The 14871-nt window shown below is 38.0% G+C and overlaps 1 protein-coding gene across 1 annotated transcript; it reads left to right on the top strand.

Annotated features, from left to right (window-relative positions):
• The first annotated feature begins 244 nt into the window (after positions 1-244).
• LOC141434380 (malate dehydrogenase, cytoplasmic-like) lies at positions 245-12116 on the top strand. Its single transcript, XM_074096800.1, has 6 exons — positions 245-568; positions 1643-2003; positions 2090-2299; positions 8652-8811; positions 10203-10333; positions 11420-12116. The coding sequence occupies exons 1-6, from the start codon at positions 321-323 to the stop codon at positions 11591-11593; spliced, it is 1284 nt and encodes a 427-aa protein (XP_073952901.1). The 5' UTR covers positions 245-320; the 3' UTR covers positions 11594-12116.
• The last annotated feature ends 2755 nt before the right edge of the window (positions 12117-14871 follow it).

Raw genomic sequence — 14871 nt, 5'->3', positions numbered from 1 at the left:
CATGTAATACTTTTAAATATCGGAAATTAGGTAAGACAATGAATACTACTGCCATACTACCAAAACTAAACTACAAAAAATGATTAGTGGAATGAAAACACTGATAAAAAAAGCCAGTGACGCTGTCGGTGTTTATTTTGTCCCAATAACAGAAACCGCATCTTATAATATGTCACATCAAATATCAAGAACACATCAAGTACTTATCAATCAAAGAGTCGTAATTAAGTTATTAAACCTATATTCAACACTAATTTTTGACGTAACTGTCAAATACCTAAATTGTTAACAAAATTGTTAATTTTATTTTGTTGATCACGATGAATTTCCAACGTGGCGTCAAGATAGAGCCGTTACGAGTGCTTATAGTAAACTCTCTGTCTCCTGCAGCTCAGTTAATTGTAGTCAAAATTCTTAGCGGTCAAGTGTTTGGAAGGCGTCAACTGGTGGATGTCGTGCTTTTGGTTTATTCTAATGAAGTGGCAAAAGCAGATGGTCTTAAGCTCGAGCTTGAAAGATGTGCTTTAGAATGTACTAATTCTATTAAAGTTTCTTCCGATTTGCCTAGGTTGGTCAATATATATTTTTTTTTTAATTTATTTAGGAAACAAACGGTAACGGTAATATTGATGACTATAATAATAATAATAATAATTTAATTTATTCAGAAAACTTGATCCAAAAATTTTGTTAGTATTTCCTTAAGACTATGTTAGTAATTATAGCTAGCCAGTGAAAGGGTATTTTTAATTAGTATTAATTACTATTTTTTACCTGACTACAAGGAGAGGTAATGTTTTTCGCGCGTACCTATCTTGTTGCATCTTGAAATACCTAATCTACCTAAACTTATACCTACCTCTATCTTAGTTCTCATTCATCATCATCATCATCCCAGCCTATATACGTCCCACTGCTGGGCACAGGCCTCCTCTCAGAACAAGAGGGCTTGGGCCATAGTTCCCACGCGGGCCCAGTGCGGATTGGGAACTTCGCACGCACCATTGAATCGCTACGCAGGTTTGTGCAGGTTTCCTCACGATGTTTTCCTTCACCGCAAAGCTCGTGGTAAATTTAGTTCTCATTATATTATATATATTTTATTATTAGTTCATTAGTTTGGTTTGTTACTTCATCATGTCTAAGCCATTGAACTGATTTAGATAAAATTCGGTATAGATACACTACACATAGTTTCCGTCCCGGAGAAGGACATAGGATAGTTTTTATCCCGGAAAATTGCATAAGTAGTTCCCGCGGGATAGCGATAAACGTATTTTACGCGGACGGATTTACCAAATTGTACCAAAACCCATCCAGCCGTTTTAGGTGAAGGAGTAACAAACATACAGACACCATTTCACAAAGTTTTGCTTTTATAATAGGTACTTATTTTTATTAGTACGATTAAGTAACAGGATATTTTAACCTTCATTCATTTTGTAACTTTTATTATGTCCCTTTATTTCTTTGATAGATACATACGTACTTACATTTATGGCTACTTACTATAAACCAGATTAGATTAGAATGAAAAGGTTCCATTACAGGGCTAACTCGGTAAAACTATAGGTAAGGTAGGTACCTACCTAGTTGTTTCCATTTTAAATATAGATCGGATTGAAGTAATTCCGTTCCGTAGCGTTTCAGATGCGGACGTATTTTGCTTCGTAACCAATTTTGCAAATCCAAACATCTTGGACTTAGAACGGATGGACAACGTCGAGCAATTTGATACGCTGTATTTGATTATAAAAATAGCCAACAACCTTCGCGGCCCAGTGAAAGAGGAGAAGCCGGATGAAACGAGCGAAAAATATGTAAAATTTAGGAGAAAAAATATATTGCCGGAAAAGAAGGCCCGTAAGCCAATATTCATTGCCGACGGTTTGGTACCTATAGATATTCTTATGTCTTTATCGAAAAATTTGCCCTCCGATGTATTTTTTTGTCCGACGCCTATACCGGCTATCGCTAAATCTGTTTTGGGCGATCATTTGAAGGTGGGATTAAGGAAATAATTTAATATCGCAGGGAACGTTTCAATTAAAATGAAGGTATCTAATAATTGTTTTACAAATCTTCGTAGGTTCAGTGCAGTGTCCTTAATGACGTGCTAGTTTGGGCTGCGAGTGACGAAGTGTTTCATATTGAGTTTGAAAAACCGTTGATTATTCACGATAGAGTCGACGGCGCGTCGTGTGACTGGGACATGATTGGAAAGGACATGCTGGCATCATTCAACTTGGATCACACGCAGTTTAGTGCTTCTTGGATGAAAAAGGATCTCATAGAAAAGGTACTATTAGAGGTCTCCACTCTTTAAAGGGGGTTGTATCATGACCACACCATGACCAATAACCTTTCCGACACAAATAGGACGAATTACCTACGGTAAGATATTGTCATCATCATCAACCCAGTCTATAAATATAGTTACTTCTAGCTAGTGTTACAAAAAAACTGAAAAAAAACATGAAAAAGACAAGTTTTTTTTCTGGAGCATGCCTTTTTTCAAGAGTACAGAATTGAAAATTAAAAAGGCAGTTTCCGTAAAAGATTAATACTTAACAGTTAATGTTAGAGTTTACTATTTATTTATAAATCTACCATACCGTTTTGGTTGAATAGTACCAAGTTTACATGAATATATTGGCAACATTCAAACTGCGCACGGGAAGTCCCCGTTCGGTCTATATTTGTTTGAACGTAGTTGGCTACTGACATAGACACAGAGGAATATTCCTTTTTTGTTTAATTGATTCATGAGTACTTAATTCGATTTGTTATTTTAGTAAAATGTGAGAAATACCCACTTGCTTGTTTGCCGTCCAGTCAAATAATAAATAAAAACAGAAAACATACCTCAATAAAACAATTAATTTCCTATTGATTTTATTTCTGAAAAAATAAACAAAGAAAAAAAAACAAGGCTATTAAGTTTTTTTTTAACTATCAACCGGTACAATGGACTACCCTTAGACCCAAAGGAACACATCAGTGAACCTAAAGAGAGAAAAAAGCCAGCAAACCTCCACCGATTGATTATTCTCTACGGGATAGAGGATGTCAATAAGCTATCTAATCTCTTGGAAACAGTGGCTGAAAAGGATGGTTTTACTTTCAAAATTGTAACTCGGAACCAACTCAGAATCAGCACCTTGGATATCGAAGTTTATAAAAAAATATTTCGATTGTTCGAGAAAACGGCCTTATAGGCCATACTTTTAACCGGAAGGACCAACGATGTTATAGTGGTTATAAAACATCTACACCATACAACTCCGCACAATATAATAATTGAAGAAATAGAAAAGACCGGGAATAAAGTGAAAGGCGAAATCATAAACGTGAAGTTCGGAGCTGATAAGGTGCCAACATCGACATTCTTTGTCAACATCGCACCACATCCGAATAATTCTGCGGTGAAGAAAATAACCAAAATTTATCACCAAGCTGTTCTCATTGAAGACCCCAAAAAAAGGAAAACCATCCCACAGTGTCCAGAGATGCCTACAATACGGGCACTCCAAAAATTACTGCATGCGACCATACCGATGCGTTAAATGTGCACAAAATCATAAGACATCAGATTGCCCTAAGAAGGACAGAAACACACCAGCACACTGCGCTCTTTGCCAAGGTGATCACCCAGCTAACTACAAAGGCTGCGAGGTGTATAGGGAAATAATCATAGGCAAAGAGCCAGGAAAGCCAAGACTAAACCATAATAACACCGAATCAGAACCGCAACCTAGACCAAACTCGTCATTTTCACCTACAAGAGATCAATCAAAAAACCTCTACTCCAAAGTTTTAAAGGGGAATACTAATGAGAATACACTCAACAACAAAATAGAAGTACTACTGCTCAAGCAATCAGCACAATTCGAATACATCCTGCAACAGATGACTACTCTAATAAGCCTCATTGGCACGCTTGTTAACAAACTCTCTTCGCGATAGGTCTCAGAATAGCTGAGTGGAATATTAATGGTCTAGCACCTAATAAATTCGAACTAGAACTATTGATCACAGACTACAAACTCGACGTTGTACTAATCTCGGAAGCTCACTGCACAGAGAGAAGCAAGGTTTCAATCAAAGGATTCAACTCCTACGTTACTTACCACCCTTATGGAACTGGCCATGCTGGATCTGCCATTGTGGTAAGAAAGACAATCAAACATCACTTATTGCCTGAATATAAAACCCAGCTAATCCAGGCAACTACCATAGCTATAAACGACGAATGTGGCAACCTTAATGTATCAGCGGCTTACTGTCCCCCAAGACATTCTATAGACTGCGATACCTTTACTTTAGTACTTTGCTACATTGGAAGGAGACTGGAACGCCAAGCACACGCACTGGGGTTCAAGACTTACTTCTACCAGAGGTAGACAGCTTAAACTGAGCGTTGAGTGAGAGAAACAAACTCGACACCATTTCCACTGGAAAATCTACCTACTGGCCCACAGACCCAAGGAAAAAACCAGACCTGCTCGACTTTTTTTATCACGAAGGGAATGCTACACTAAAACAGAATCCTGCGAAGACAGTAGTTCAGACCACACGCCAGTATTTCTGACCATTAGTACGATAGTAATAAACCACGAGAAGCCTGAGCCGCTATATAGCAAACACACGAACTGGGATGGTTTCAGAGAGTACCTAGATGAAAACATACACCTACAAATTGCTTTGAAAACTCCTGAAGGGATTGAAAATGCAACGAAGTATATAACTAACACCCTACAAGCCGCATGCTGGAAGAACACCCCTGATAAGGAGTATAAACGCATAGTGAAAAACTTACCACTTGAAATAAAGCTTAAAGTCTTAGAAAAAAGACGACTCCGACGTGTGTGGCACTAATCAAGACACAGAAGTGACAAAACAGCTCTAAATAAAGCCATTAAAGAACTGAAGAAACTGATAGAGGAAGTGAGGAACGCAACAAATCAGAGCAAATTGGAAAGTCTCACTGCAACTGCTTCAACAAACTACTCACTATGGAAGGTAACCAAATCGCTTAGCAGACCTCAGGAGCTCAAGTATCCCATCAAAACTGACGCTGGTTGGGCAAGAACCGGAAAAGCAAAAGCTGTCGCATTCGCTAGGCACCTAGCTGATTCAAACCAAATCAGTGCCACAATGCAGAAGCTGAGCAAGAAATCGATGCAATCATGAGCGAAGACTTTCAACTGTCTCTACCCCCAAAACCAGTAACCGTCAAGGAGCTAAAAGCTACTATAAAAGGTCTTCAGAATAACAAAGCGCCAAGCTTCGATTTGATCACCAAGGAAGTCCTTGAGCAGCTTCCCCAGAAGGCTCTGGTTTACCTTATTATCCTCTTCAATGGAATACTCCGAGTTCAATACTTCCCCAGGATATGGAAAGTCTCCATAATAACTATGATCCAGAAGATGGGGAAGCCTCCGGAAAGTGTTACCTCCTACAGACCCATAAGCCTCCTAGTTACCATGTCCAAGGTGCTCGAAAAGATCATCCTGTATAGAATAACTCCTATCTTGATGGAAAATCAAACAATACCCAAACACCAGTTTGGATTTAGAAAACATCACTCGACGATAGTGCAAGTACATAGGGTCTATGAAAGAATCAGAAGATCACTAGAGTGCAAAGAGTATTGCTCGGCGGTTTTCCTGGACATCCAACAGGCGTTTGATAAAATCTGGTTCAAAGGCCTGCTATGTAAAATAAAAACAACGCTCCCACACAGCTTCTTTCTCCTGATGAAGTCGTACCTATCTGACCGTATATTCCAGGTTCGCGAAGATGGAGATACGTCCGAATTCCACAATATACTGGCGGGAGTTCCGCAGGGCTCCGTTCTTGGACCAATCTTATACAAACTGTACACGTCTGACCTTCCGGAAGCGCAAGATGTTGTCACTGCTACCTTTGCTGATGACACTGCAGTGCTTGCAAGCAACACAAATCCTGCAGCTGCTTCAAATACTCTGCAAAGAAGTCTAGACAATATAGGTAATTGGCAAAAAAATGGCGTATACAAGCCAGTGCATTAAAGTCCGTTCACATCACCTTTACCTTAAGAAAAGGAAATTGCCCATCAGTGACATTGGGAGATAGCACTTTACCCCAAGATGACACTGTAAAATACCTTGGCATCCACCTCGATAGAAGATTGACCTGGCATAAACATATAAAAACCAAAAGAGACGAACTAAACATGCGACCACATGCGAGCATGCTGTCCACAGACAACAAGCTGCTTATATACAAGATTATCCTTAAACCAGTATGGACATATGGAATGCAGCTTCGGGGCAGCGCTTCTAACTCCAATATAAATATGATGCAACGCCTGCAAAATGGCATACTCTGAAACATTGCGAACGTACCATGGTTCGTCACCAACGCAGAGATCCACGAGGCAATGGGGATGAATACGGTTAAGTAGGAAATAAGCCTCCTGGCGGAGAATTATAAAAGTCGGTTGGAAAATCACCTGAACAATGCAGATAATTATAACTATAAAAAAAAAAAGTTTTTTTTCATGTTTTTTTTTCAACATTGTGCAAAAAAACAGTCGTTTTTTTTCATGTTATTAAGTACATCACTACTTCTAGCCTGTGAGAATTAGTTAATAATAAATAATAGGGGTTCTCAAACTGTGCGTTTTGATGCCGTGGAGCATCACAGCACTATCCTAGGGTCTCAGGTCGCCTGGATATGAATCTAAAGTTATTTACATAATACTTTTCTAAAGGCGTCGCAAAAAAATGGCGTTTTTCTAGTCGCCCTCGCTGGGTTCGTTGTAGCTAACCGTCTCGAGTTTATTGTGACCTCTTTATAAAATATACTTAATCTACCACTTTCGGCACTAGCCCTAAGATATTGCGCCTCAATCTGCTCCTGAAAGCATGTCAAAAGTTTGCGTACAACTGCCAAAACCCAAAACATTCAATCTCGACCACCGGAGGTATTTCCTCCGGCATAGACTTGACGTGGATTTGACCTTATACCGCCATCACCAAATTCCTTCGTCTATACATAAATAATAAATATCTACGTAGCGTAGGGTTGCCATAAGTGTGGGGACGCAGACCGGAACATTTAAAGAAAAAGTAGTAAAGGTAGAAAAAAGGAACTTTTATTACAATAATATGTAACTTTAAAGGTTTAGTCCTTGCCCAAACACAAAACAACTTTTAACACAGTCATTAAATGCCAGCAACCCGCCAGTCGGGTTCTCTGTTTGTAGGTGCTTTTCGCTACAAAGTGCAAAAAGCACGTTATCGGCTGTTATAGTTATAGCTTAGCCCCCTACTAAATAACTATGATTTTTAAACCGGGACAATTTGCTTATCGGACGGGACGCCGGGACACCACGCTTCAAACCGGGACATGTCCCGGCGTACCGGAACGTATGGCAACCCCACGGAAGAATAAAAACAAGTGGAAGTGCTATGTAGGTGCAGTGTGCGTGCCACAGATAACCATGGTTAGATAACTGGTAATCTGTGAAGATTTTTTTTCTTCCAGTATAACTAGTTATCTCCAAAGATTTCATTTTCCCCACAGATAACTGTTTTTTCAGATATCCATTTCTTCCAGGTAACTACCTACCTATCTCCGGGGATTTTTTACCCCACAGATAACTGCTTTTTTTAACGGTTATCTGCAAAGAAAATCCATTCCTTCCAGATAATTAGCTATCACCGGGGATTTTTTCCCCCACAGATAACTTAGTCTTCCTTTAGGGGGTGAAAAGAGGGGTGGAGAAAAAATAAGCTAAGCATACGCATGGCTAAGCATACGCAATGGTTTTTTTGCAGATAACCGTTAAAAAAATCAGTTATGTGTGGGGAAATAAAATCTCCGGAGATAGCTAGTTACCTGGAAGGATATGGATTTTCCTTGCAGATAACCGTTAAAAAAAACAGTTTTCTGTGGGGAAAATGAAATCTTTGGAGATAACTAGTTATACTGGAAGAAAAAAAATCTTCACAGATTACCAGTTATCTAGCCATGGTTATCTGTAAGGAGCAAGGGGACACTCCAAGTGTTGAATAAATTATAATTTAAAATTCAAATAAGACTTTCAGTTCGATAGCGTAACGTTTTAACCAACAAATAATGCTATTGCCACTTTTAGTACTAGGTACATGCAAAAGTATCGATAGTTTGCGTAACAGTAGGAGGGACTCTAGTTTCGTCAGTTTCGCATCTGTCATTTGAATCATGTTAGGACAAATAGAATATACCTCTGCGTTTTTTTTTCAATCAGTTCAAAACAAAAAAATTACTGAGACTACAATTAAAAATTAACGTGGGGTGGGTCCAATTGCATAACAAATTACAAGCAAATAGTATTAGTGAATTTCAATACAATATCACGAATACTATTAGCTTGTTATTTGTTATGGAATTGGGCCCTGGTCTTTGATTAATTTATTTACCTAGTTGGACCGTCTCTACCTGAGTACAGACTGACCAACTTATCTGTGACTCGAAAAAGTTTAAATGTCGTTCGCGTAAAGTGTAGTATTGCTTGGTCTGATTCACAAATATAAGTTGGTCAGTCTGTAGAAGTATTTGAAAGTGAAAGGTAACGATCACCTAATGTATGTACAAGTGTAGCTAATGTATACTTTGGTCAGGCACTGGCACTGTCGAAGAAAAATCCATATGGACATATTTACAAGGCGGCTGCGTTCACGAAAACATTGAAAGATATTTGGAAGACACGTCTAAACAATAAGATTAAATTTTACACAAATATGGGTGTCATAAGCGACGGGTCATTGGAAACTATAAAAGGTAGTGACTGTGTAGGATGCACAAACGCTAGACATATTTTGAACAATTTCCGCGCTTGTAGTTGGTTCCAGATCTGTTCAAATGGTCTTAAGGTCTATTATCTACTACACCGTATCATACCATGACCGCAGAAACGTGTTAGGCAAAAAATATATTCTTTGTATTGAAAAGTATGAGGATGATGGCTTCACTTCGGTTGTAAATCGGAAACGCCGTCTAAAGCGCTATCGCAATTAGCGTGGGACCATTCCTGCAGCGTCGTCCTGTATCCAAGCTGCAGTACCGTTGGTGGACATCTACCTATCTTGGTTGGACACGAAGACGACGAAAGAGAAGGTCTTCGAGCACATCTGCGAGGCAGCTCGGGGTCGGTTGAAGGGAGCCGAGGTTTTTATCCGCCCGTTCGAGTCTAATAGAGCCAATAATTTTCGCTCTTTTAGACTCCAAGTGCCGGCTAAGCAAGCAGATGTTCCTGCATTCCAATTTCTGGTCGGAGGGCGTGGTCTTCCGTCGATTTAGGGAAGCAAGGATAAAAATCCCTAAATAACTTTTTTTTATGTTTTAATGTCTTTTTGTGTTTTTTTTTGTAAGTATAATTTTAAATTTACAGCGCATTGGTTTTACTGTATTTTTATTGGAAAATAAAAAAATTAATAATAATAATAAATGAGACTAGGCCCACTAGCACGTTTCTTAACCAACCGTCGCCGTCGCGTGCCTGCATGGAGAGCGTCAAAAACGGTACCGACCGATACGCTTCTTATGGGTATGAGACGCCGTTGACATGTTGTAGTCCGTGTCGCGTTACATTCCGTGCCTGATACGTTCCTTTTACGGTCATGGTATGACACGGTGTAGTAGGTACCTTTATACTGCTGTCTTCGATTTTCTTTCGGACGTTTCAAGTTACGAAGTTGATTTACTTAGTGCACTGAATTTCCACTTTTAGTTGATAGACCGAAATGATTAAATACGAATCCAGAAAACAGTTTAAAAAAATTTGAACAAATCTAGAATGGCAAGAAAGTGTTTGTAGAAAGTGTGGTAGTTTTGATTGTAGACAAAATTTGTGTATTTCTAGAAATGGCTAAACTTTACCATTGATATTTCTTTTCTTACCTACCTAATTAGAGATTCCAATTAAGCAAAGGAATGACTCTTAGTGATTTCATATTATAGTCTAGGAAAAAGATGGGAAAATAATAGAGTGACGTCGCTATGGCTATAGTTATTTCTGCAAAGCATATTAAACTTGACCTTTACCTTTAAAAGTGCGTGGTCGTGGGTGGGCGAATATCAGGATAACAAAAAAACAAAGAGTATTTCCGTTGATAGGTTTAGGTATTTTTTTATGCCAAAACGTACCTAAGAGTTTTATTTTCTCATTTCAGGTTGTCCCTATGTGTTACCTATAGTATTCAATGATGACACGTGGAGCGTAAATAAACGATTAGAAGAAGATACTCATCTCAAGCAAGAACTTAAAAGGATAAATAAAACTGTGAAAGCAGTCCATAGTAAGGTAGGTTTGTAAAGTAGTGATGACACTTGGAACAAGTCTACATCAGGGCTTAATTATAATATAATTAAGTATAAGCAACTAGTTACAACAGTGGTTTTGTACTGAAATTTATAAATACTATGTGTTTGTTTGTAAATTTATGCATTTTAGCAATTGGGCCCAGTATGTAAACTCCAGCTTGTTCGAATTATGCCAGTTGGTGTGTCAGTTTGAATAAGTATCAAATTGTCACTAAAGATTATTGTGTAGTCGAGCATTTTTATTAAAACATGTACCTAGCCACGGCATAGTTAAGGAAAAGTTAAATATTGTCATTTTTGTGACGTTTTATTCCATATTAACTGTAGGTGAAAATCCTCACAAAACTGACAACTTTTAACTTTACGCCGTTGCTAGGTACATGTTTTAATGAAAATACCCAGTCACGAATCTTCGTATTTGTAAACAATATTAATGCTCCACCCCCATATTCGTTAACCGATTGTGTATTATCACTATTATCAGGTAACATAAAAAATTGTTTTGTAGTTGTAGGTATGTTGTTTTTTTTCAATTATTTAAAGAAAACTTTTTTAGTGTTTTTAATAAAAACTAATTTTGGTCCACATCAACGTACCTAATTGACTTGTCAGTCAATCAATCGATCGATTGAATCACAATCTTACCAGTGGAGCTAGAGACTTGAAAATCTTCCTTGCAGATCATAGAGGAGCACTAAGTAGGTATTTTTCGAAATTCCTTCGAGATAGTGAGTCAGCCATGGGATAAAGTTAGTGTGTTTATATATAGGGAATCATAATTCGCCAAAATCAGGTAAGGTTGTTACCCTTTGTTTGAAAAAGGCAATTTTCATGTTGTACTTTACAATACTCCAATGCTTTCGAATAAATTTTACTTATTTGTTCTATTGTGTATAAGAACCTAGTAAAAACCTTAGTGCAGAGACGACGTTGTATTACGTGTCTGACCCGTGAGATGTACTATAACTTAGTAACCAATGTCAAATCAAAGGGATTTGACGGCTGATTAAGTTTGGTTATCTCTAAAATAATTCGTGAAACTCACGTTAGTTGATTCTGTCCTCAGTTGCTCTCGTTTTGCAAGAAGTTTTTGGAACAGAACGTTATAAATCAAGCATTTATCACCGCCGGCGAGGAGGAAGAGAGCGAGGAGTCTGTGTATTCTCCGTGTATGATCAACGACAGCAGTCGGCCTAGCTTCAACTTCACCCAGAGTTCTACTATTTTTAATATACCATGATTTTATTTATTTTACCTACCCTAATTGGCAGTTTAGTTTACCTTTTTTGACTCGCGAAATATGTTATTTCGCTCAGAGCGATAAATATTGCCGGGGCGTTCAAAATTAGGCATATTAAAGACTTTATAGTGATCCTAAATTTAAAAGGGGTGGTAACGTTAGTAAACCGTCCTTCAAGTTGTCATGGGCTGTGGTGCTGGTGACTCTCTAATCGCGCTTCCTTTTAACATGACCATATGAGAACAGCTGGGCTTTTTTCCGTGGTTTAGAAAAGAACTGCATCGGGCAAGAAGCCGCGGGTGGAAGCTGGCATATTGTTTGAAATATACTGAGCGGCAAAAATCTGGACCTCAAATATATATATTTGCAGTAATAGGTAATTTTGTATGTAGAGTGAGACAGAGATATAGCGTAACTAATAAATCAGTGTTTGTATAAATATTATTATTATTTATACATTATTTTAACAAGACTGAAAATTACATTCACCGGGTCGTCCTAATGAGTGAAATTAAAGTGCCGATCGCAGGGTAGCTAGTTTATTGCTGTGTTAAATATTGTAAACCGTTTTATGCAATAAATTGCTGTTGAGTTTATTTGGTTGGATTTCGTTATTTCGTTAAGAAAAACAAATACAGCGCCATATATACAATATACATGTTAATACTGTAGTACTTACGTGTTGCCAGTAACTTCGCCTGTATCCAGCGGGACTTAAAACTTTTCCGCGATAAAAATGAACTTATGTTTATCACGGGTTATGTAGGTTTTCATTAGTAAAAATGTTACAATCGGCTTTGTATTTCCAGAGATTAAGTACGGACTACGGTGCTACGACTTATTATTTATTCGTGGGTACAGTCAAGTTCATAAACTTGTGAGAAAAAAATTGATCAAAAATACACGCTTCTACGCCGTTAACAATAGAGTCGTGTTCAGATATTTTTGATCAAATCCTAGCTCACAAGTTTATGAACTCGACTGTACGTAGAAACACACATAGTTTACCTCTTAATTACATTTTTGTATACCTACCTAAATTAAACAAGTAATATCTAAGTTAGGTATAATAATTTATACTGAGCTGCAATCTTTTACTTTAGTTTTACCTAAGTATTTGAGTAAGTATCTACGGTAGTTCCTTAATCTACTTTTATACCTATAAAACAGTACCGTGACTGACTGACTGACAGACAACGCACAGCCTAAACTACTAGTGCTAGAGACTGGAAATTTGGCATACATGTACCTCGAGTGTTGTAGAGGTGCACTAAGGAAGTATTTTTCAAAATTCCCACGGGATAGGGAAATATCTAAACTTTTTTCGTTTCTTTGTTTATAGTCAAATCTCTCAAACTATTGCGCCGATTTTATAAAATCTTTTATCGTTAGTAAGCTACATTATCCTTGATTGACATAGGTTAAGATTGGTTTTTTGGAATCTTTTTGTATTTTTTATTTCAATTCCAAATTTTTACTTTTACGGTCATCCCGTAAAACCTAAATTGAAAATACAAACTGAAATATAGATGCACAGAAAAACCAGAAAAATAAGACCAGCACTGGGAATCGAACCCAGGTCCTCGGCATTCCGTGCCACGTGCTATACCGCTACACCACTGCTGGACATAGGCTACTTTTTATCCGGGATAATGCAAAATTCCCTCGGGATAGAAATAAATAAATTCAATTTCGGAAATTCTTACATATTATGTGATATATTATGACTATCCCCAAATGACAAAGGCTACTTTTTCTTCAGGAAATTACAAAATTCCCATGGGATAGAAAAAACTGAGTTCAACTTCAGGGCTGATTTTAAAAATTCTTTCACCAATAGAAAGCTACACTATTCCTCATTAGTATAGACTACTCTTCTTCGGGAAAATGCAAAATTCCTGCAGGATAGAAATAAGTGGATTCAGCTTCGGGTCTGATTTTAAAAGTTGTTTCACCAAAAGTAAGCTACAGTATTCCTGATTGACATAGGATATTTTTTTTTCCGGAAAATGAAAAATTCCCGCGGGATAGAAATAAGAAAATTCAACTTTGGCACTGCTTTTAAAAACCTTTCACTAACAACTAGGTCCACTATTCCCGATTGACGAAGGCTACTTTATTTCAGGGAAAATGCAAAACTCCCGCGGGATGGCAGTAAGTGAATTCAACTTCGGGGCTGATTAAAAAAATTATAAAGATATACACAAGTATGGGCCAGAGAGTGACAAAGGCTACTTTTTATCCCGAAAAAATGCACAGTTCCCGAGGGAACAGTGCGCGATAACCGAATTCCACGCGGGCGAAGCCGCGGGCAAAAGCTAGTTCATTATATTAGTTCAAGTAAAACTTGAATCATTCAATTAATCAGACTGATTTATATCAAACCATTTAGCACTCTCCATTGATATACGCACATTCAGTTTCCTAAAAAGATAATTGCATCAATTACTCGCTCGAGTTTACCAATACACTGGAGTGCGAGCTGATCTGCCAGCCCCTCGCTCTGGGACGGCAAAGGGAAGAAACAAATAAAAGCGCATTTACCGACCGATTAATATTCGACGGACTACGGTCTCGGCTCCCTGACCGCTTCGTTTGTTTAACCTCTTCTGTCAATTTGATTTCCGACCTCGGGGTATGTAATTTCCATTACGGGGCCAGACGCTTTGTTTGTCTACGCGCAGTCCAATAAGCCCGGCGAGAACCTCTGTTTTTCAGAGTGTTAGGTAAAAATGTGCCGAAATGAAATGTTGGATTGTGGCAAGAAAAATACTTGAAGTATTTGGATGAGACAGATGAATTACAATAATAAATAAATATCATGGAACATTAAAATTTGGGACCAATTGAAGTCCAAAACTGAGCAAAGCTTGTACCGAGTATCAGGCGACGGATAAGCATTCCTATATTATATATGTATGTAGATAAATACATACTTAAATACATATTAAACCCCATAGACCCCAGAACAAACAATGGTACCTACTATTAGGTATTCTTACTTATATCTGCCCGGGCCGGGGATCGAATTCGGATTCGATATCGAATTCTTAAGCTTCATAGTCAGATTGGTTTTTTGGAATCTTTATGTATTTTTTATTTCAATTCCAAATTTCCAAATGGGGTGCTGAAAGTTTTTCGATGAGGGCTACAGCATAGATGTCGCTAGTGTCGCTGCTTAAGTGACTAAATAAGATAACAAACAAGCTGAGATATGTGGTGCATAGGAGAAATTCGTGTCAGTATCACTGTCCAGTGGTGGTGTAGTGGTATAGCAT

Source organism: Choristoneura fumiferana, chromosome 13 (assembly GCF_025370935.1).
Source record: "Choristoneura fumiferana chromosome 13, NRCan_CFum_1, whole genome shotgun sequence".
In the NCBI taxonomy this organism is placed as follows: Eukaryota; Metazoa; Arthropoda; class Insecta; order Lepidoptera; family Tortricidae; genus Choristoneura; species Choristoneura fumiferana.
The sequence above is the reverse complement of the archived record's forward strand: the minus strand, read 5'-3'. Positions and strand labels throughout refer to the sequence as shown.

Bases quoted from the DNA above. Each gene is read 5' to 3' on its own strand.
- LOC141434380 (XM_074096800.1), top strand. From the start codon at position 321: ATGAATTTCCAACGTGGCGTCAAGATAGAGCCGTTACGAGTGCTTATA. The intron at 2,300-8,651 runs GTACTATTAGAG...TACTTTGGTCAG, and splicing joins AAAAGGATCTCATAGAAAAG to GCACTGGCACTGTCGAAGAA. The intron at 10,334-11,419 runs GTAGGTTTGTAA...TTCTGTCCTCAG, and splicing joins TGAAAGCAGTCCATAGTAAG to TTGCTCTCGTTTTGCAAGAA.